Source organism: Macadamia integrifolia, chromosome 7, assembly GCF_013358625.1.
Source record: "Macadamia integrifolia cultivar HAES 741 chromosome 7, SCU_Mint_v3, whole genome shotgun sequence".
Taxonomy (NCBI): Eukaryota; Viridiplantae; Streptophyta; class Magnoliopsida; order Proteales; family Proteaceae; genus Macadamia; species Macadamia integrifolia.
In genome coordinates this window covers 9,534,491-9,558,554 of record NC_056563.1, presented here as the reverse complement: position 1 = coordinate 9,558,554, position 24,064 = coordinate 9,534,491, and the positions used below count along the sequence as shown (strand labels likewise).

Sequence of the window (24,064 nt, the reverse complement as noted above, 5' to 3'; positions counted from 1 at the left end):
ATAAGGAAAGGTCACCTATAAGTACGCCTAATCGTCCCTAAAAAGAAAGAGAATTTGCCTCACCAAGCAGTATTTGGAAGGTCCCTATAACAGGAATAACTGTTATCTACATGCTCACCAAGTATAACACTTTTCATACTCAAACTCCTATCAGGACTAGGATACCTGCCCAATGAGGACTCTCCATGGCTGCCACTACCCTCTATACAGCTCTAAATACCTAGGTAAACCCCCATTCAAAGGGATTGATTATTTTTCCATTCTGTTTGGAATTACTGTTTGCAGAGAGATCTAACTTAGACATTAGAGAGTCTACCATCGAATCAACCTAACACTCTCCTCCGTCTATCACTCTGTGCAGGTTGTACGAAAAACCTAGGATGATTTCTTGCCGCAACACAACCTAAATATATTTAAATTTGGGCTGCGAACTGTTCGCACATTGGAAACCAAATGGGATCCAAGCTAATCAATAAAACAAATATGATCATTTCCCAATATTCCCAGCTCTCCTATGTTCATGCTTGTTGTTTGGAACTTATGAAAGCATTTCATGGATGGGAGAAGAGAATGTTTTTACACATTTATAAACATTAGAAACCAGAACTAGCAAATTTTGCACCATTGCTTCGTGCAATACTTTCTGGAAGGGGTAAATTTTGATATTATAACCAGAACTAGCTAACTGTAATCAACTGAGCAGCTATAGGACCACTGTACAAGCTATAAAAAATTAACAAACTATAGCAGAACCCTAATAAAAATTTGGGCTACTTGAATTACTGTTGCTTTTTCAATTTTTATCGTTGGAACTAATCAAAGGCCACTGCACAAGGGATTTCTTTACATACGGATGATTAATTCACTACTGTTTGCACCTCCCACAAACTACTTCATGCAGTCAGAGGGCTCCACTGAAGGCTCTGAGGTGAAAAATCAGCTACAAGTGACCTACATAACAATTCTCCGGCTGGTAAACCATAATGAATGCACTGATACACACCTTACTCTTATAAGCCAGGTAGGATTCCAACCACACTTCAGCAGTCATACGACCCAGTGGAAGGGTTGCCAGAATTCTGGTCAAAGTTACCATTTCTCCATGCATTTCCACCATCTGAACTGCTGCAGGCCTGATTTGGAAGGGCACCATTCCCCAGATCTCCATCCAAGCTCATCTGCTGGACTTCTTGAGGGGACAATATCTTGATGCAACGAACGCAACTAACAAACTCCCTGCAAAATTACCAGAATGTGATAATTCAGTCAAAAAGCATATTTCATATAAAAAATACTTAAATGCAGTGATCATCTCTCCCTAAAAATTATTTTTTATTTCCCTATTTTTTTGGGATGGGGGTTGTGGTGGGGGTGGCTGGGCCTTCGATGAATGCCGTCATTGACACTGAAAAGAGATGTCAATTTCCTCAGCAAGTGTACCCATCTAGAGAACTCACTAGCACAGATTTGAAGCCCTGCTAGAGAGGGGTTCCCTATATGGAGGCTCAAGTGAACAATGTTTAAACTGTCAAAACTAGCTATTCTCACTGATCAGTCCCAAAGTGTGAGAGGACAAAGCTTGAGAGGCATTCTATAAAGGGTAATACCCAGTGCACAAGGCTCCCGCTACTACAAGGTCTCGGGAGGGTTAAAATGTACGTAGCCTTACCCCCGCTTCGAGGAGAGGCTGTTTCCATAAAGAGGTAAGAAGGTAAGCTTAGTGTGACTGATAAATTTCCAAAAGATTCAATTCTAGTGAGGTGAGGCCCAAAACATCGCCATACGAACTTTTGAAAGAAGGATGTCATTGTTGGTGTAAAGCATGCAAAGGAAGTCATAGTGTCAAAAAGAGAGAGAGAGAGAGAGAGAGAGAGCTTACTCCCAAGGATCATCCCCAACTAGTAGAACATCATTCTCATGGTCTACATAGACCAGTTTCCAGCCTATTCTCTGACGATCCTCAAGCTGTCCTTCTATGCCAAATCTACGAGCCAAATCTTGTTTCAGTTCTTCATAGCCTAAATAACGGGTAATATCAATCGATCGTCCAACAGCTCCACGCTTGTACACCTGCACATAAGGGATAATTAGGCCTGGTAAGTTAAAAAGGACAATAATAAAAACGAATAGCACCATGTATTGGCAAGTATTGCAAAAACCTCAACCTTGGTGAACGTTCGCATCCGCTGTAGTTGAGGTGGCGGAGCCCATGGACCCCTGCCTAAGAAGCCACCATCATTGATGGTAGAATCAATTGAATTAAATGGGATATCTGGAACCCCAAGCGATTGAGAAACAATTGAGGATGACAGTTCCTGCTGAGGATCTTTGGAGTTTCCATGGTTGGAAAACATGCCATCTGAAGAGAGATGATTTGGGAAATCCTTTCCAGACTCTATGCCCTTCACCATCAAAGGATCAGGAGTTGAAGGCATTCCCATTGAACCATCAATGCTCACCCCAAACAGAACATTATTACTTGGATCTGCCTGAACTTCCCCATCCTGACTTGTGTCCCTGAACAATACTGACTGGGGATTGAAAGATGACATTTGGAAGTTCTGCCGTAAAGGCCCATCATTCTGTGAAAGGCAAACTGATGTTGCCGAAGAGGATGACTCCAAGTAATCAATCTGCGCTGCAGCATTAACATACATTTGTGGGGCAAAAACCCCTTGACCCTGACTCTTAGATGCAGGCAATGCTGATGCAGAAGGCTTGATATCAGGCTTCTGCTGCGACTCCTTCACTAAGTTAGGAGCTGCTGACATGGCTTCCAAAGTACCAGGTTTCAAGAGTGTTGCTGCAGATTGAGCGATTTCCTCTGGCAATGCTGGGCTGCGTTGGGTTTTACTGCATGTGACTGGCAGGGCTACATGGGAACAGTTGTTTGTTGAAGGGGATGTGGAACATGGTGGAATGTCATCATTAAGACCTGACTGTGCTCCACCTCCGGTTGAGAGAAGATTTTCTGTCGAGGCTAAAGGAAGTAACATCTGTCCAGGCAACTCTGCCAGCATGCCTGGTTGCTGCTGCTGAAGCTTTGTTTGTGGTTGACTCTGCAGGGTTGAAGGAGAGAACCGAACACTTGGTTGCCTTTTATTCTTTGGCATCTGCTGTGGGATAATTTCTGGCTGAGAATGCAAGCTCGAGGTAGACGGAGTTGATAAATTTTGAGGCACTTCTAACAGCTGCCTCTGCTGCTCTTGGAGTTGGGTCAGCTGTGGATGTTGTTGCTGCATAGATTGCTGCAACAAGAATGACTGCTGTTGCTGCTGAAGCTTCTGAATCAGTTGCAATTGAATCTGATGTTCTGACATCTGTAACTGTTGGTTAACTTGTAAGAGTTGAGCTTCCATATGATTCTGCTGCTGGTTTTGACTAGTAAATTGCTGCTGCTGCTGCTGTTGCTGCCGCTGTTGCTGCTGCTGGGTAATCTGAGGAAGGTTTGCATGAAGTTGATGGTTTTGGATAAGCGGTTGTTGCTGATGAAGATTGTGGCTCTGCATCAAAACTCGAGACTGTAGTAATTGTGCCGGAGTTTGATTAGGAGGAAATGCTTGATTAATTAAGTTTTTTCTAGGCTGCTGACTCATGTCTCCCAGCTGCTGCTGTGGTCGCATAACTGAGTCTAATTGGCTCAATGTGGTTGGTAACTTTGCCAGTGTGTCAATCTGTGTTGCTTGCTGTGGCAGCCTCTGAACATTGACTTGTAAGTTGTGTTGCTGCAACTGACGAGAAAGATCTGCTGAAGCAAGGTTCTGGAGAACAGGTCCAGTTAGAGCACGCATGTAGTCGGGTTGCAAGGTCAAGCTACTGAGGAAAGGATTCTGTTGCATATTCATCCACTGGACTAAGCTCAGGCCTGGCATTACAGCATTCTGGGACTGGTGATCCTTTATGCAGATATCATCACCAAGCCAAGGCATTGTTCTATTGGAAAGGTTCTCTAGATCAAACTCATCATCTGCAAAGGCCTTAATCATCATCAGTCAGATATCAGCCAAAAAAATTGCAGCAAACAGACTAGTGATACTGATAGTTGGAAAATTGGAAAAGGGAAGCTTTCATGGACATTCAGGTAGATTAGGACTCTCTATGTATATCTTGAATGACACTAATTAATCAGAGAGAACAAAACAAAGCATCCTGACATCCAAACTTTTTCCACACTAGGATCATCCAATTTTTATCCCGGGAGATCTACTAGTTGATCCAGCCAATGGTAGTTAGATTCGGCTCCTCTCCAATTAATTGGACGCCCAATTAGTGATCCAAGGGCTGGGAGGACCCCAGACACGCATCACAATACATGGGCGCATATCCCCAGGTCCTCCCAGCCCTTGGATCACTAATTGGGTGCCCAATTAATTGGAGAGGATCTTTTTCCATGGTAGTCTGAATCCAAGGGCATTTGATGCATCTCTCTCAAAGAAATAATAATTTCAACTACAGATTACCTGGCATTCCTGGCTGCCTTGGGCGCTTGGATCTGAAAAAAGGTGGCGGACAAATGAAAAATGGAGCCACAACAGGTTCAATCTCCCATAGTGAGACCCGATTGCGCCTTTCTCCCACTGTGGACTCATCCCAGCCAACCTATGCAAGGAGATAACACAATGATGATAGCAATGCTTCACCAAATTTGAGAAAACTTAATGTAGCAGTTGCATGATTATGGTTGACTAAAAAATTAGAAAGGAAAAGAAAAAGAAGAAAATTTACAACATTGGCAGAACCTTAAAAAGAGATCACAAATTACCTGCAAATTACGCCATTGTGAGTTCTTCCACCTTACTGGATCAAGATCACTGATGCCTGTTATTGTTCCCATATACCTGCAGAAGATGCAGATAGAATCCTTCAGTATTCCAACTGTCAACCAGCTCAAAGGACTAAAATCAATTTGACTAGGCCAAGATCTGATGAGGGTGAACTCTTTTTGTTTGGGATTAAAAATGAGGGTGACCTTCATTTCTTACAAAGTCTATGGGAACATGGTTCTTAGTTTCGGCCAAAATTTGCAGTTTCGACAAGACAATTCAGTTTTGACCTTGTCAAAGACGAAACCAAGAGGTGAAACCTGGTAAATTGTTTCAACAGTTTTTGCAAGTTTCAACTTGGTTTAGACCAAGAGCAGGAAGCTCGCAAATTTCGAAACTGCCAAGGGGGCTCTTGGCCAAATCACTTGATTTCTTCTTATTATTTGGCATTCTTCTGCTCATTCAACCCTTCTATAGCTTGGATTTGCGTTGCTAGAGCTTGAAGGTAATGGGTTTTTTCCCCAAACTAATTTTTGGCCAATTCACTTGAATTCCTTTTGAGTTTATTCTTTTTGTACAACAAGGAAGTCTTCTAGAGACTTTCCTTTTTCTTTGCTTCATTTTTCTCAGTTTTCTTCCGTGTTCATAGTTTCCTATTTTTGTGAGAGGCAACCCATGCCTATATAGAGATCAATTGTAAGGTTTTTTACACAATTGAATCGATGAATATGCTTGCTTATGCACTCATATGGTCCTGTGATAGGCTGAGAAACAACTGAGAGTTGTGGGTGAGAGACCCAGGCTGAGAGAGCCACTCTCTCTTCTTATTTCTGCTATTTTTCCTGAGTAGTTTACAGCACTGTTTGGAGCCTTGTTTAAGGTTGATTTGAAGCCCCTGTAACCTACTATTGCTTCTGAGTTCTCAGAGGGGATTCTGAAAACCTGCGGCAGCTTCTGAGGAGAGCACTTGACCAGCAGCTTCACTGCCAGTCTGCCAGCTCTCCCTGACCTCTGCACCATTGCAGATCAGATTTTGAGGATCATATGAAGACCCTAAGGAGAGCACTCGACCAGTAGCTTGGCCTTTTCTTTGGCTTGGATCTGGAGATATTAAAAATATCCATATTTTGACCTAATTTCAAGAACCTGTGGACCTCTGCAAACCAGCTATCAGTTCAGTCCCTGATTTGGAGGGTTTTCTAAGGTCATCTTAAACTTCCTTCGACCAGGATATCAGCCCCACCTGGGCTTTGGTTTGTGATTTACATATTTTACCAGATCTGCCCTATTTTCTCAGGTTGAAGGTAGTCTCTGTTCTGTCCAGAATTGTTGACTTATTTTCTGTGATTTTGTTGCCTGTCGTAAGGTCTACTACAGGGGTTAAATAGTCTTATTATCACCTGAGTTAGGTGATTTATTTCTACCACTGTTGCTGGATTTTAGTGGTGTTTTTTGTCCTAGCCAATAGGCTGTATTTGTGAGTTTGTTTAATTGATTCGGGTGGAATGTTGAGTACTACTACTAACAGTAGCACAGCGTTGGAGTTATTTATTGGGGTTGGGTACTTGTATTCAGCTCTACATTAGTACACTAGCAGACTTGGGTCCAAACCACAAGTACCATTTTAGGCTGGTTTTTTGTGAAATGAATTCATGGAATGTGTAAAATGGTGAGAATAGGCAGCACACAAAAAAATGTTTAAAAAAAAAAACCATTTCTAGGCATCTAAACCTAGGTTACGAATATAGCACAGAAAAATCAGTCGAAAACTGGGAATTCTAAAGCAGAAACCTGCTCCGAAAGTTGGTGTTTTGCTGACACATCTTTCACTGAGGACATTCTCACCAAAATTTCGTTTTATTCTCAAATCTGAGAAAATGTTTTTCTCTTTTGCATTTGTGAGTGTGGTGTCAAAGTTTGCACTAATATTTGAAAGCAAAACCCGAGAAAATAAAAATTTAATGAACTTTTGGGATTTATCAACAGATTGCAGACCAAACATTTAAAACTTACAGAAACTTGAGCCTGTTTTAAGTTCAACCCAGATATGACACAACGTTGGTATTCCATATTTTCAAAACATATTGGCATTTTCTATCTAATAAATAATGCCAGGAGGGGATGACTATCATTATAATAATGATCAATTTAGAAACATAAGTTATAATAAGATTACCTTCGGGTGCCTGATTCTTCAGTTTCAAACATCATCCGAAATCGCATTCCCAGAGATATTTGGTAGCCATAGACAGCCTTATAGCACTTGGCTAAAGGAATCACAAATTCTGATGGACTAGCTCTGCAGAAACAAGGATTATTTTCAGGTAGACCAATCAGATGAAATCAACTAACATAATATATGGTTCCACAGTGTGATTTGCACAAAAAGACAGCCAAATAATCAAATTCTAAAACTAGTCCAGACCAAAATAATAAAAGCATATCACCGTGGATTGTAAAACACAGTGAATAGGCTGTGGTTTGCAGCTGCATGGGCGGCAGCTGCCAGGATGCCAATATGCATACTATCACTTGATAATACCGATGACGATATAAATGTAGGTTGCCTATTAGCCCGCCTAATGCCCAAGAGAAGCTGCTGCTTTTCATCTCTGCTCACAACAGCAACAAGCCAACAATGGAAAAGTTCATCCAAAGGATTTAGATGGCTTTATAAAAGCAAAATTAAGAGGAAACTCATAACAAAAATCAATAAAGCAAGAATTAAAAAAATTCTATCACTGAGTGTTATTACCTAATAAATAAGACAGAATCACCAGCAAAGAGCCTTTTTCCACTTACAAATAGGCTCCAACCTGTCGTGAGCAAGTGCCTTCTGGGTTGGCCTGGGTACAGAAAGAAATATATATTTTTAAACAGATATTTGATCATGGGCAACCATTATCCAGGTGAAAGGTTCAGGTTTACCCACATAACAAAGGAGAACAAAAAGAGAATGTAACCATCTGCTCTTCACCTTCCCCTCCTCCCAAAAAAAAAAACCAGAATGGTACAGGTAAATGACCTAAACAGCCATTAAACCAGCTTACCTCTGAAGATATGCCGGAATGTCCATACATTATCATGCAAGTCTCTAGCTCTTAATTCTTGAGCAGGTGGCTGCTGAGAGAAATCCTACATTTATGACAAAAGAATGGCTAAGAATTCCTACAACTTTAAAACTCATACAGAAAATACATTGGATAGGGGAATTTTCTCACCAAAGGAGGGAAAATCTTCTCTGCTGCACGGCGGGGCACGGAGAAACCTCCATGAGTGCTTGTATCACTTGCAGTCAAAGTCTTGCAGAAGAACTCTGTTTGTGGTTTATTTTGTTTAAGTTCAAGATCTGAAGCCAGTAATGCCTCCTTGTCATACTGCATCCAAAAATACGAAAAGAATTGATGAATTTAGAAAAACATGCACAGACAGGAACCTTGGAATCAAGAAAACAAGGTCAAAACTACATATAAGAACAAGAGCATGCATCTGGTTGGTTTTGCTGATTATAATCCTTAAATGTGCCCAACCCACGAGAACAGCAACACGCAATAGCAGAAGCAGTTCTTTCTGAAATTCTTAAATCATACATGTCCACAATTCTACATGTTAAATATATAGAATCAATATTTGCGTTAGAGAGAGAGAGAAAGAAAGAGAGTCACAGAAACGGAGAGTTTCAGAGTCAGGATAGAAGAGATGCAAAGCATATCAGATTCAGAATGAACTTATAAATTTAAAACCTTGCATATTATCTATTAGTTACCTTCTTTCTTTCCCTATGCAGAACCTCCTTTCGTTTCCTACGCAGAACCTCAAAAAAATTTTTTGCAAAGATATACTTTGACTCTTTACAACAACAACTCAGCCCGCTGTAACAATGGGTTTTAGGGGTATTATCCAAACAGATCATTAAGCTCTTTAGGGTTTTATTTTTTATTATAAATAGAGGGGCTTGTGTCAGTTTAAGGCACAAGTCACATTCTCCCTAATTCTTCATGGTATCAGAGTCGGTTAGAGAGAAAAACCCTTCTCTTATTCTTCTCCTCTAAAACCCTAACCCTACCGCCGCCGCCCCTTCCCTTGTGCTGCCTTCTCCCTTGCACACAACCATCACCACTACTGCCTCCATGTGCCAGAAGACACTGCCGTCACCACCACTTCTCCCTTCTTTTCTCTCTCCCGTGACTCTCTCTTTCTCACTCACTTGCGCTTTCTCTCTTCCTCGCTGCTCCCTTTTTATTTTCTCGCTTCTCTCTCTTTCTCACTCACTTGCGGTTTCTCTCTTCCTCGGCTTCTCTCTCCCTCCTTTATTTTGGTTCCCTTAGGGTTTTCCCCTAGGTGGTGAATTTCTTCCCACCGGGGGCCCAGATCCTTACGAGGGACTAGGATTGGACGGTTGAACACCCAAATTCTTATACTTGGCTAGATCTGGGCTGGTATCTTTCCTTGTGATTGTTCTTGGGATCAACAACTATGGTGATTGAAGACTCTGGGACATCAGCTCTTCAGGATGGTGAGACTCGTGGTTCTAATGGTGATTACCCTACCTTTCCTACTAGCTCCATCAAGTTGGATGGGAGCAACTATCTGATTTGGTCCTGCTCCTACTACATGTCTATTGCTAGCCGTGGCTATGCCAGATATCTTATAGTACTATTGTTCGCCTACTACTGCCGGTGCCCCTCAAGACAAGTGGGGCGTTTCCAATTGCATGGTAATATCCTACCTTATCAATTCTATGGCCCCCTCTATTGCTAGGGGCTATTTATTGCTTAATACTGCTGCCCAAATCTGGAACTCTGTGAAGTGAATGAATTCTCAAGTGGGTATTAGTGCTCAGTGTTTTGAATTGAGAAAAGAAACTTTATAGGGCTACCCAAACCCAGAAGGAACTCTCAATATCCCTATACTATTCTGAACCGTGTGGTATGTAGAATGAAATTGACTACTATGAGACCTATTAGGCTATCTGTGATGTTAATGTTTCCAAGCTTTAAGAAGCGGGAGGAGATGCTTCGTGTCTATAATTTTTTAGCAGGTTTGATGTTTGAATATGGAGTTTGATCAGATTAGGGCAAATGTGCTTAATCTTGATTCCTTCCCTAGTCTCGAAAGAAAATTGCCGATTTGAGATGCTCCAACCTGTATCTTAGGATCGTTCTACCTTACTCTCTGCACAGGGTTCTACTGGTTCTGGTGCTAGGACCACTGCTCCTCCCTCCATTGACAAATCTAGTGTCAAGTGTGACTACTGTAGCAAAGAGCGCAACATTAGGGAGATGTGTCGGAAGCTTCATGGGTGACCTGCAAATACGCATGGGCGTAATAATCAAAGTCGTGGAAAGTCCTCTTAGTCTCAAGCCAATCAATCTAAAACTGTTGATAACACTATGCTACATCGTATGATGTCTCAGATGGGATCCTCCTCTGCTGCTACTACCTCTTCTCTGCCAAAACTACTGCCTCTCACTCTGTCCAGCCAGGTACTATCTTTTTTAGTCATAGTGCATCTATTGCTTCTTAGGCTTGGATACTTGAATCTGAGGCTACTGATCACATGATTAGGTCGCCCACTTTTTTTTCTACATATTTCCTATCCTCAAGTAACACTAAGGTTCGCGTATCTAATGGTTCCCTTTCCCCTATTGCTAGAATGGGTTCTGTTAGGTGTTCACCTATGTCCCTTTCCTCTGTTTTACATGTTCCTCAATTTTCTACTAATTTGTTATCGATAGTATTACTAAAGATATGAATTGTAAGGTCACCTTCTTTCCTACGCATTGTGTATTTCAAGACTTGGTGACGGGGCAACGATCGGCAATGGTATAATGAGAGGTGATCTCTATTACCTAGACATTGGGCCTCCATGAGCTCCACACATCTTCAGATCTGGCACTCTCGGAACTCTTTAGTTGGCATCATCATCTGGGAACCCCCATAGGGCACTTTATCTAGATTATTCCTACTTTAATTAAACATTATACTCAGGACCAGTTTACTTGTGATATGTGTGCTTTTGTGAAACAAACTCGGAATGTTTATCCTATTTCTGTAATAGATATATTGTTCCCTTTGCTTTAATTCATTATGATGTTTAGGGCCCTGCCCGCCTTGTCTCTATATTTGGATATAGATGGTTTGTCACTTTTATTAAGTACAATACTCGTGCTACTTGAATTTACTTATTGTATCATAAGAGTGAGGTATTTAAGTGCTTCAGGGAGTTTTATTGCATGGTAAGGACTCAGTTTGATGCTAAGGTCAGTATCTTGCATACCGATAATGGCAGGAAATATATGGATGGTTCCTTTCAGTTCTATTTGGTTGATCACGAGATCATCTATCAGACTAGTACCCTAGAGTAGAATGATGTGGCAGAACATAAAAATAGACACTTGCTAGAGGTTGCTCGCTCCATAATGTTTGAGATGTAGGTGCCTGCCCCTAATTGGAGTAAGGCTGTCATTACTGCTTCCCATCTGATTAATAGGATGCCCTCACATACGTTGGGGTTCAGGTGCCCTATTGAGATGTAATCTGGTTCACATACATTTGTTGTTCCGTCTAAGGTATTTGGCTCTATTTGTTTTGTTCGCAATCACCAGGTCCCTGGTAAGCTTGACCCTAGAGGTCTTTAGTGCATCTTCATTCGCTACCCTCGTACTTAGAAGGGTTAAAGGTGTTATCATGCTCCTTCTCGGTGCCTCTTTGTTTCCATGGATGTGATTTTTCATGAGACAGAGACCTATTGCTCACCTCTTCAGGGGGAGTCTTCTGGTAATAAAGAGGTTTTACAAGTTCCCTCATTCAATGGTCCTTTTCTTCTCCCTATGGATGAGGGAGAAATGAATCAAAGGGAATCAAAAGAGACAACTACTGGTCAAGAGGTTCTCATTTAGAGGGTGCTACAGGTTCGGCAAAAAACACAGGATGGTCCAGTGACATAGGTGTTCTCTCGTAAGGAAAGAAGAACTGACACCACTACTCACACTAGCACTGCTACTCAATTGCCCTCTGATCCTAAGTCTACTCTCCCAGGTATCACTTTCCCCATCACTTTTGATCAGTCTCTTGATGTTCAGCTCATAAAGAGGACTTGTACTCAGCAAACCATATCCAATGTTTTGTCCTATAATGCCCTGTCTCCATCATATCGTGTTTTTGTGTCTTCATTGTCTCCTATTTCAATTCCTCAAACCTAGTAGAAAGCAAGTGCATAACCTAGATGGAAGGAGGCGATGAATGAGGAGATGGGAGCTCTTCACGAAAATGGCACATGGGACTTAGTTGCTCTTCCACTACAAAAGTGACTAGTTGGCTGCAAATGGGTGTTCACAGTTAAACACAATGCTGATGGGATTGTGATAGGTACAAAGCAAGGGTGGTTGCCAAGGACTTTACTCAGAAATATAGGATCAATTACCAAGAGACCTTTGCTCATGTTGCCAAGATTAACACAATTAGAGTTATTATCTCCTGTGCAGTGAATTGGGTTGGGAGCTGTGGCAACTGGATGTCAAGAATGCATTTCTTTATGGGGAGTTAACAGAGGAAGTGTATATGGATGTTCCACAAGGCTATTCTCGTTTAGAAATCCAACGCAAAGTGAGCAAACTAAAGAGAGCACTTGATAGATTGAAGCAATCTCCTAGGGTGTGGTTTGGTCAGTTCCACAAGGCCATAATAGCAATAGGCTTCACCCAGAGTAATGCCGATCACACCCTATTCATAAAAAAGGTGTGTGATCAAATTACTATGCAAATAGTATATGTGGATGACATTGTTGTTACTGGCAATGATGCAGGTGAGATCTCTAAGCTCAAGGCCTATCTTGGTAAGGAATTTGAGATTAAAGACCTTAGGAAGTTGAAATACTTTCTTGGGATTGAGGTGGCATGATCTACCAAGAGTATTGTTCTCTCCCAGAGAAAATATACCTTGGACCTCCTCTCTGAGACTGGTATATTAGGGTGTAAGCCCTTAGATACACCTATTGAGGCTAACTCTCATCTCAGAAGCAAGGAAAGTGAACCGGTTGATAGCGGTCGGTATCAAAGACTAGTTGGAAGACTCATCTACCTATCTCACACTCGACTAGAGATAGCTTAAGCAGTCAGCTTGGTGAGTCAGTACGTGTATGATCCTTATTCCTCTCATATAGAAATTGTGTACCTTATTCTTCGGTATTTGAAGACTGCCCCAGGAAATGGCATTTTATTCTCCCTTACATATCACATTAGGGTTGAGGCGTATACCGATGTTAATTTGGTCAAGTTCTCCCGATGATCGTTGTTCCACTACTGGCTACATTACATATACTGGTGGCTACCTAGTTATATGGCACAGTAAAAAGCAGTCAGTTGTGGCTTGATTTAGTGCAGCACCTGAGTACTGGGCAGTGGCATATGGTATTTACTTCGGTTACAGGCTCTTCTTTAGGTTTTGGGTATGTTTATTTAGTTGTCAATGTTGTTGTACTGTGAAAATATCAGCATTGCACATAATCCAGTCCAACATAACCCTACCAAACATGTGGAGATTAAAAGGCACTTCATCAAGTAGAAGTGGGAGCAAGGCCTCATATGCATTCCTTTTGTGAGAAGTGAAGATTAGTTAGCAGATATTCTTAAAAAGGGACTTAGTAATATATCTTCTTATTTTATTTTGTGCAAGTTGGGCATGTGTGATATCCATCGCCAACTTTATAGGGAGTGTTATAATAATGGGTTATTTTGTTAATGGGTTTTAGGGGTATTATCGACCATTAAACCCTTTAGGGTTTTACTTTTACTATAAATATAGGGGCTTATGTTAGTTTAAGGCACAAATCATATTCTCCCTAATTCTTCACAACCTTATCCCAACAAAATGGTGTCAGCTATATGGATCCGATCAAAAACAGCAAAAGAAAAATAAGTGTAAAATGAAAGGAACACACCACAACAACCTGAAATATCTCACCTAAATGGGGTTGGATACGTAGATTCTTGCCCTCCAAAAAGGTCAATTTGAGGTCAGACCTAAACGGCTAAACTATGCATGTCTTTCCTCACTACTTCTCTTATAGTCATTTTAGGTCTGCCCCCCATCTCTTTTAGATCCTTCAATTTGAATGAGATCACTCTTCCTTATTGGTACATCCTCATACCAGTTGACAATAGCCATACCACCTCAATAGACTTTCTCAAAGCTAATCATAAATCGGGACAACTCCCAAATCAGCTCTAATATGGTGATTCCTTACTTTATCCTTCCTAGTTTGCCACACATTCATCTCAACATCCTCATCTCTACTACGTGTAGCTTATCTATATGACACTTCTTAACAACCTAGCATTCCATACCGTACATCATAGCTAGTCAAACGACTGTCCTATAGAACTCTACTTTAAGCTTTAAAGGAATACATCGGTCACACAACACTCCGGGATGCACCTCTCCACTTCATCCATCCCACCTTAATCCTCATAAAACATCATTATAGCACCTTTGTTTCCTTAGTCTTCACTATTTCATTATTTATCGTAGTGTGACTACATATCATATACTATGTCTCTACTTATCTTAAAACCTCTTGACTCCATGTTTGATCTTCATAGCTCCAACTTAGCATTAAGCCATTAATCCTCACTTTTGTCTCATCCACCTAAACAATATCATCAACAAAGAGCATACACCACGGAACCTTATCTTGAATGTTCCTAGTTAAATCATCCATGACAAGCGCAAACAAATAAGGGCTTAAATTTTATCCTTGATATAGGCCAATTATAATTGGGAATTCAATTCCTTACCCTCCCACGGCTCTCACACTAGTCACTGCATCCTTATACATATCTTTAATTATATCTACATATTTACTTGATACCCTTCTCTTCTCTAGTACGTGCCAGATTAGCTCTCTAGGGACTCTGTCATAGGTTTTTTCTAAGTCAATAAGGACCACATGGAGATCCTTCTTACATGCTCTAAATATTTCCATGAGCCTCCTAAATAAATAAATAGTTTCTATCGTGGATCTACCTAGCATAAAACCAAATTGGTTCTCAAGATAGTAGATTTTTCTTCGTAGGTGGGGCTTCAATAACCTTTTCACGCAATTTCATAGTATGACTCATAAGTTTTATACATCTATAGTTATTGCAGTTCTAAATGTCACATTTATTTTTGTAGATAGGAACTACAGTGCTTCTCCAGTTTCCTTGTGCTTATAATCTTATTAAAAATATTGGTTAACCAAGATACCCGACTTAATCTATGCTCTTCCACACTTCTATTGAGACCTCATCTGGGCCTAGAGACTTGCCTCCTTTCATCTTTCTTAAGGCTTTTTTAACTTCAGCCGCTCCAACCTTTCGTATATATCTATGACGTGCGGTATCTTGATGAGTAATGCAATCTTCCAGGCCATTCCTACTCAAACTATCTCCATTTAGGAGGCCGCAAAAATACTCTTCATATCTCTTTATTATGTTCTCATCTCTTACTAACACTCTACCATCATCAATTTTAATATACCTCATATGGTCAAAATCTCTACTCTTCCTTTCTCTCGTTTTAACTATTTTATAGATAGTTTTTTTTCCCTTATTTTGTGTTCAGATTATTATAGAAGTCCTCATATTTCTTAGCCCTTGCTATCCTCCCCACAATCTTCTTAGCTTTGTTTCTAGCAACATTATCTCTTTTTAACTTCTACCTCTTGAGTCCTTTGTCATATCATAAAACTAGCTTTCTTAAACTTAATGGTAGTCTGGACCTCATCATTACCACCAAGTCTCCCTAGGGGCTTGACAAATACCTTTTGCTTCCCCTAAAACTTTTTTAGAAAACTTTTTAATACATGTCGTCATCTCGTTCCACATCGTATTAGTGTTTCCCTCAAAATCTCACTTTCCTTGTTCGATCACTTTATCAGTAACTATTTCTAGGGACTCTCCTTTTAATCTCCACCACTTATCTTAGGGCAAATAGGTTCCCTTAACCTACATTTCTGCGTACTAAGGTACATATCGAGGACCACCATACTAAGTTGAGTGGTTAAGCTCTCCCTAGGTATAAACCTTATAATCCTTACACAACAGTCTGTTAGCCTTTCTAGTTAGGAAGGAATCTACTTGGCTGGTATGGTGCCTACTTTTATAATTAACTAAGTGATCCTCTCTCTTTCACAAAAAAAAAAAAAGAAGTGTTCCTCTCTCTTTTCAAAGAAAGCGTTCACAATGGATAGATCATAAGCTACCAAAAAATCTAAAATTGAGGTCCCCTGCTCATTCCTCTCCCCAACTCTGTAGCCTCTATAAACACATTCATAGCCTCTACGATCACTCCCAACATGTCCATCCAGGTCATACTCTATCTCTTTATGGTTGATACTTTATCTTAATTGTTTTCTTTAATTTTCTTTACCATTTTCAACCAAAAAAATATGAAAGCAAATTAGTAAATGCATGAGCTTACCTAAAATATAGTCCTGGTTAGAAATAATGATCCTTGAACAATTTTGCATGGTATACTTACAGAGGAAACAGGTTGTAGTGTCATCTGAGCATAAACTTCATCTGTTTCTGGATCTGCCTAGAAATCCAATACAAAAAAATAATATAATTGATAAATGAAAGCTCAAAAAGCCATTGATATCAAAATACATCCATCCACAAAGAATAAAAAAGATGAACAGACAAAAGTTAGTTCCATACATGCAGCGTAACATTATGAAGAAGGCATATCAGCTTCGGAGGCAGATTCGGGTAGTTTGGAATGTGTGCATCTATATCCTTCTGCATAGAAGCTGCAACCTGAAGATAGGTTGGCCTTTTAATTATAGCACCACAATAAATGATTCCAAAGCCAAAAAAAAAAAAAAAGAGAGAGGATAATTCCTATTCTTTCATAACCAATGACTCATATAATTAAAAGACAACAAGAATTCCAGCAATGATTCTCAAGTTTCCTTTCCAACTTTTGCTTTCATCTTGACATATTTTAGAGGCCAATATCTAGTTCAACAGAATTCCAAAATAAGCTTGTATGAACCAAATGAGTGACCATAGTTTTTAAGGCGGTAAGGCGACGGAGGCGTTTGAGGGTCTTTCGGAGCGCCTTAGCGATAAGGTGGGCATAAAGCATCGCCTTATTGACTAAAGCGTTCCTGTGTAATTTTTTTTTATAAAACTAATCTATTTTGCTCAAATCCTAGTTGAATCCTATTACTCATATGTTAAATAATTATTAAAGGTTCATATTCATACCAATGTAAGATATTCATCAACAAAACAAATCAATAAAGTGAATAAACTAAGTTCATCAATCATCAATCATCAATCATCAATCATCATAACATATTAACATATAATATAAATACATAATTATGAAACCAAATTATAAATATAAAGAAAAGAAGACAAAAAATACAAGTATTTATTATACTTACCTCTATGATGCCAAAATGAGTGCCTAAGCCCTAAGGTCATCCACTATATTTTTATTCCTGTCAAAGAAGAATGAAGTTCACCGCTGCCGGAGCAAAATGGTTGCCTGGATCAGTGGTTCTTCCTTGTTCTTTGATTCCTTCTCAAAGCCCTTTCTTAAAACCCTTAACAAAATCCAAACCCTATTTGTGAATCATGTTTTTGTTTTGCTTGTTTTGGTTATTTTTGGTGGAGTAAAGCTGATCCCATACATCTCAAGTGTTAACAAAACCATACATCTACCAATAAAAAATCTATATTTGGAATCTCCATCAAGTAATTTTAAAATGTGTTTAAAAATAATAAAAAAAACTCATAAGGCACCACTTCACGTAAAGCGGAGCATTGCCTTACCATCTCTAGACCGCATCAGCGCCAAGGCGCTAGTAAGGCAACGCCTTAGCAGCGCCTTAAAAACTATGTGAGTGACAGTGTCAAAGTGTTTTGCCTCTATCTACAAAATGAATAGAAAACGGTTATATATAATGTTCAAAAAACATCAATATTGAAATTGATGAAATATGCTAACAACTTAAACTTTTCAATTTCTGAAAAAAAATACAATTTACATAATATTAAAGGATATATACAACAACATCCAAAACCTTATCCCAACTTAATGGGGTTGGCTACATGGAGATTCCAAGCAAGGACGAGCGCGAGGATCCATGTAAAAAGATTGACGGGTTATAACTAATTATAATAAGTGTCAGCAGTCAACCTGACGCACCACTACAAATCAGCCACAGGCTTATAAAGACAGACTATAATAAGGTACCAGCTGTCAACCTGACGTACCATATATTCAAGGACATATACTCAAAGCAAAATATTCAAATCTTTCAACAATTACTTTACATTTTCTCTTGGAATGACGACCAATAGAAAAGGATAAATCGAGGCAGTTACTTCAACATCTCAAAGTAAAGTTTAAATTAGATTTCCTGTTAATAATGTATAAGAAGAACAATAAAACATGTGTCAAACAAAATAATCAAAAGAAATTTGCAAAGAATTACTGCAAATGTTCTACAAAATAAAAATAATCAAAAGAAACTTGCAATGAATTATTGCAAATGTTCTGCATAACCATCATTCCAAAAGGGGGCAAAAAAAAGAAGATACTACTTTGATATAATTTCAGTTGGTTGAAACAAACAATCAAGTGTAGATTAATGAAAGGAAAATCCACATAGTTCTCAATAAAACATAATAAAACAACAGAAAGATAGAAACTTTTTAAACAAAAATAAATAAATAAATGAAACAAAATGAATAACAATTAGATTAGGCTTATTTTATGATAATTCTAGATTAGATGAGGTAATCACTAAAACCTCAAAGTAAGGGCAGAATAGTAATTTCAGATTTCATATTTTCCACAAGCAACACTAACACCATTCATCACTACAGCACAAAATGCCACATGCTACCCAAAATTATTTTTGCTTCATCTTTTTCCTCAGTTTGGCCCATTTTTTAGCAGTTCACATAGATGGTAAAAATGTTTAGAAGCTTCACCACCACTTTCGGCACCCACTCCGCATGCTAGCACTCTTTTAATTTCCTTATTTTCTTTTAATATCCATCTCTTTTTAGGGAGAGGGTTCCTTAAAAGGCAGTGTGGCTCCTGTACCAGCATGGGGGCTAATGGTAGCACTAGTAGAAACACCAATAGGGGTGGGATTTCCGCCTTTCATGAGGGGTGGGGCTGGGGCTGGGGCTGGGGCTGGGGATGGGGCTGTCATTTCTCCCCCACAGTGTCTGGACGCAAGGGCCACGCTGCCTTTAAGGCTTCTTTTTCCCCTTTTATTATTATTATTATTACTATTATTATTATTATTATTTTCTTCCTTTAGAATGTGGAAATATTAGTTCCAAATAGCGATCTAAACAGATCGAATATGGATTGGATGTGATCGGATCCAGATATTCCTTGACCGGATACAGATACCCATAAATGGATACGGCTGCAAATCGAATTCGAATTTTCGACTATCCGCCTACATCCTTAACTGATGTAACCCGAACCTACCTCCTCCCAACATATATGATTCGCTCTCAATCCATGTCCCTTAGCTGGCTCAGTCCTTTTCTCATTATTTAGAACCTGTCTAAACTTTCAGAACCCTCAAGGTCATTAGTTATTTAGATAGTATTTTGTTTCCCCCGAATTATTTGGATACCGATAGCTTCTAACCGGTTATGAAAACCCCTAAACAGATACGGATGTGAATCGAATTCGGATTTTCGACTAATCCTTTTACATCCTAATTTTCAAATTCTTTTTTCCTTTTCTAGAGGTTAATTTTCAAATTCAATTAGTTTCTGAAGCTTCCTCCGACACCATTCTCAACTCAAAGTTAAGAACAAGCTTCACCAACAAGACGCATGGTAGCAGAAACCCTAACCTGCTCGCTATGACCCTGAGGAAAGTACACGACCAGGCTCCCGACCGGCGGCAAAGTGACAAGCGGTCCGGCACACGCGTGCCATAGCTCAGGGTTGATGCTTTTTCTCTCTCCTGCAATGTCACGTGGCAACAGATTATGTAATATATACAGCATTTTTTTTTTTTTGGGAGAAAAATGTCGCATATAGCAAAATATAAATAAGAGGAATAAATTAAAAAAAAAAAAAAAAAAGGAACTTTAATAATAATAATGGGCTTTAAAGTCAGACCTTCACTTGTGTTAGCAGTCGCCGGCGCCTTCATTGGAAGGATTCCGACAATCTTTCACTCGCTTACAAGTAACGGCTCACTGTGAATAAGTTTGAAAGCTCTTTACCATTTTTCACAAAACAAAGCAAATCAAGTCGCACCTTTCAAGGATCACAAGCTCGCAAAAACAACTCAAACTAGCTCTCCTCATCTGTGATTAGAAATTTCAGAGAGAATCCGATCGCAAGATCAATCATACGAAGAGTAAAACACCACAAATCATAGATTTCTCTGCCACACTTGGGAGAAAAGGAAACTTAATTAGAAGAACGAACTGCTCTCTATAACTACTGGCTTGGAAATTTTTCGGTGAAGCCTCCGGAGATGAGAGAAGAGGACAGGGATCGAGGAGGAGGTGGTGGTGGTGGAGGTGGAGGACGCTGGAAAGGTCCCCGACAAGAGAAAGACCTGAGGAGCTGAAAAAAGGAGAGTTTGCTAAGTTCTTCGCAGACCAAATGCCCCGGCAGTGCTCCCTCGCCCGCCCAACATCCCATAGTCACAGATCCTCCACCTTTTTTCACCCTTCTTCAGACACACACTTTCCTGTTTCCACTTTTTTTTTTTTTTCTGGTAAAGTTTCGTTTCCACTTTCCACGCTACTACTAAAGCGAACCCATGTCATTACCCAAAAAAAAAAAAAAAAAGAAGAAGAAATTTACCCTTCCTTGAAAGTCCTAACGATGACCATGGTTAAATTTTTACCAAAAAATAAATAAATAATCATGATTAAAATTTACCATTTTTTTATTTATTTTTCAAAATGAAGTGTACCAATTTAAAACCAAAGCCGAAAAAGAAACAGAATCAATGATTTTGGTTTCAAAATCTTCAATCTTTGTTGGTTTGGTTTAGCTTGGCTTCGGTTTTCTGATTGAAACAATCAAACTGAATTGAATTTCTCATTTTCACATCAAGCAAGGAATCAAATAAATCATACTATTTTTATTGTTTTAGTCAATATAGATGATAAATTCTTCTTTTTTAATATATGAATAAAAGTTGCTGAATAATGAGTAAAAAATAAGGGATTTTTTTTTTTTTTTGGTTAGAAAGTTTTTTTCTTTGTATGCGTAAAAATTGGCCAAGCACTTAAAAATGGCCCAATTCGGATACAAATCTAGGTTAAAACCAAATAGTGAACCAAACAAAAGCTAAAATTGAACTAAATTGATTCAATTCTAGTTTGGAAAATAGGCTCTCTGACATTAAAAAAAAAAAAAAAAAAAAAAAAATTTGATTTATATCAACCTCCCTTGGCGTTTACCCAAATTACATCATCCCCCCTGAAAATTCAAAAATTACATTTAAACCCACAAATTGACACCGTTAGCATCTTTTTTGGGTAAGGCCATTAGGTTCATTGAAACTTTTTGAAAACCCGAAAATGCCCTTTAATATCTTCATCCCAATAGATCCCCCTCTTCCCTTTTCTAACGTTAGGTTTTCTCTGCACTTACCTTAGGCAAGTCGCGAGCGACGAACCAGGCGACGGGAAGGCTTCTCCTCTCCGACAAAGGCTACTCGGAGGGCTTCTCTTTATCGTCTCAGGCAGAAGTTCTGAGAGCCCTTCTCATCTCAAGCGACAAGTGACAGGCGTAGCCCTTCTCATATATGTGTGTGTATTCACCAACCGAGACCCAAGGATCTTTGATCTCAAGTAATTTCAAACCATACGATCTGTCCTAGGTTTGAAATTTTCTCAAATTTCTCATGATCGAAGTATTGTATGCCCTAGTATCTTCTCATGTATGAATTATTATGTGGAGAATTTTCCCAAATTTCTCATATATGTATACCCTGTGTGCAATCGATGCCCTTTTAGAGAAGATTTTCCATAATCTAGATCATTGCCCCTTTAGAGAAGATTTTGCATGTGTGTATGTACATGGATTATGTTGTGTCAGAGAACATCAAGAGGATTTCCTATGCTATACATCTAGGGGCCTTAAAGCTCATTATTTGATATTAACTTACTGAATTTTACTTGCACATTTTATTTAACTACCATCAATTTGTTATAAACAATTTTCACCATCTAAAAAAGCTGGTTATGAAACAATTTTGACCAACAGATTGTACCAGCCATGGAACATTTCTCTGAGGAAACATGCATAGCATCTAAGCTTTGTAATGTTCTTTTTTATCCAAATTTCTGTTGTCTTATCTTTTAAGTATAACAAATCCAAATATATAGGCAGTTGGAGTATAATAAATAAAAGATAAATGCATATACCATATAGAACTGGAACAACTTTCTCCTTGCTGGATAGAGAAGCCCTTTTGATCCACAGATTTCCTAATATCAGTTGGAGAACACATAATGATTTTTTTAAAATTCAATGTCAATAAGATCCTTGTTTCATTTTTTTTTAAGATTATTCCGAATTTCTCACTTTTGATGTTCTTATGAATTTCTCATGCTTGTGTTGCTATATGTTTCAATCTAACTTTAAAATGCGACAATGGTTGTGAAGTGTCCTATACAGTTTAATTGGTGTGGAAGAGTCCACACAAAGCTTATTGACCCAGATTGTAATACCCTACTTCTTAAACCCGGTTTGATTACACGGTTGACCCAGTTTAACTATGCAGGACCCGAACCGGAGAGAGTTAGAGCGGGCTCCTTATGGACTATGATGGCAAGGGTGACCTTAAACACCGGCTGGCCCGACAAGTCTGAGCCAGTGCCAGAAGAGACGGGAGTACCCAAGCCGCGTACATGCACCTATCATAAGGCCATGTACGGATAAAGTAGGTATTGTAGCCGTATATTAAGTTATATACGTATACTACATCGTATGCCAGGGGTGGGGTTCGCGCCGAGGCCCGAACGCTGTCAAAATCCCAAGCTTTGTCCCTCAGGTGGGCGGACAGGTGGGCGCACCCACCCACCTGAGTGACCCAATCATGTGAACTATTTAGTTATTTAAGAAGTATATATATAGCATTATGATTTTCTTTTCGTTTCAATTATGACACTCGTACGTTGATGAGGATAGTAAAGAGGAGAGAGAAAAGAAAGGGAAGAAGAAGGGAAGAGAAGGAAGAGGAGGAAGAGAAGGATTTCAGCGGTGCCGAAGCTTTATCTTCCCATTCCGGCACCGGAGGAGTGATATTCAACACTAGATCTACATTTAGAGGTAAGCAAAGTTGGGTTCCTTAAACATTCACCATACCCAAGCTTAAACCCTTGATTCGAGTAGGGTTTCTTGAGATCTTGTAAATCCCCTTTGAAATGATGAATCTAAGGTTTAATAGATGATTTATGTGTTGATCTTGAAGGATTCGAAGAGGTATTGACAAGGTTGGAGAAGCATTGTGGGTTTGAAGTGATTTTGAGGGTTTGAAGGTGTTCTTGAGCAAAGAAGGTAAGATGGTTTCCCATCACTTGAATCTAACCTAGATCTAGGTTAGAACCATCCTATAAGACATTGAAAGTGTGAAGAATGAGTTGGGAAAAGCCCCATTTGAATCCCCAAAGCATGGAAGAAGTTGGGAAGAAACAGCAGTTTTCCCGCCAAGACCGGTGGGTAGGACCGGTGGGCCATCTGGCCCGCCTGTGAGCACCTGCCTGAGAGGGCAGGGCCTTCGGGCACAACCAGCGGGCCACCCTGCCCGCCTGTCTTAGTAGACCCCCCTGGCCCAATCGACAGGCCAGACCGGCGGGCCATCCTACCCGCCGGTCCAGACCGGTGGGCCAGACCGATGGGCCAGACAGGTGAGCTGTCTGACCCACCTGAGAGGCCTCGAATGTGATTCTTACGTCCGATTGGACCCAAATCGAACGTGCGACCTTCTTTTAATGTTCTAAACATGATTTTGTCATCGGATCTCATTAATTTTGATCCAAAATGGTGAAGTACTAACCCCGCTCAATCATGTTAGGTTCATCAAATCCTACACGTTTCGCACCGGATCTCACCCGTACCGAACGGGAATCCTTGTACACTACAGGTAAGTGGGGAGAGGACGTTTGGCCTTGTTTCAAGGCATTGTTTGGCATTCATTTACTTGTATCTAGTCTAGTCATGCCATCATGAATATGCTATGTAGATTAGTCATCCTCACATTGTTATGCATGTGTGCTATATTTACTTTCTAAATGC

General features: G+C 39.7%; 1 protein-coding gene across 2 annotated transcripts; it reads right to left on the bottom strand.

The window, feature by feature from the left end:
• Positions 1-607: 607 nt before the first annotated feature.
• Positions 608-20,525, bottom strand: LOC122084323 (auxin response factor 19-like). Of its 2 annotated transcripts, XM_042652472.1 has the most exons (14): positions 19,919-20,525; positions 19,648-19,760; positions 16,466-16,564; positions 16,287-16,343; positions 7,985-8,140; positions 7,814-7,898; positions 7,519-7,609; positions 7,211-7,375; positions 6,940-7,062; positions 4,763-4,838; positions 4,461-4,599; positions 2,166-3,967; positions 1,880-2,070; positions 608-1,236 (listed from the first exon to the last, which is right to left on the bottom strand). In XM_042652472.1, the coding sequence occupies exons 1-14, from the start codon at positions 19,950-19,952 to the stop codon at positions 1,041-1,043; spliced, it is 3,327 nt and encodes a 1,108-aa protein (XP_042508406.1). In that variant the 5' UTR covers positions 19,953-20,525; the 3' UTR covers positions 608-1,040. The 2 variants fall into 2 exon arrangements, with proteins under 2 accessions (XP_042508406.1, XP_042508407.1); XM_042652473.1 differs by lacking the exon at positions 19,919-20,525 and having other exon boundaries at positions 16,466-16,557.
• Between the last annotated feature and the right edge of the window lie 3,539 nt (positions 20,526-24,064).

Bases quoted from the DNA above. Each gene is read 5' to 3' on its own strand.
- LOC122084323 (XM_042652472.1), bottom strand. From the start codon at position 19,952: ATGAAGGCGCCGGCGACTGCTAACACAAGTGAAG. The intron at 8,141-16,286 runs GTAAGTATACCA...TTTTGGATGCAG, and splicing joins CACTACAACCTGTTTCCTCT to TATGACAAGGAGGCATTACT. The intron at 7,610-7,813 runs GTAAGCTGGTTT...TTCTGTACCCAG, and splicing joins ATTCCGGCATATCTTCAGAG to GCCAACCCAGAAGGCACTTG.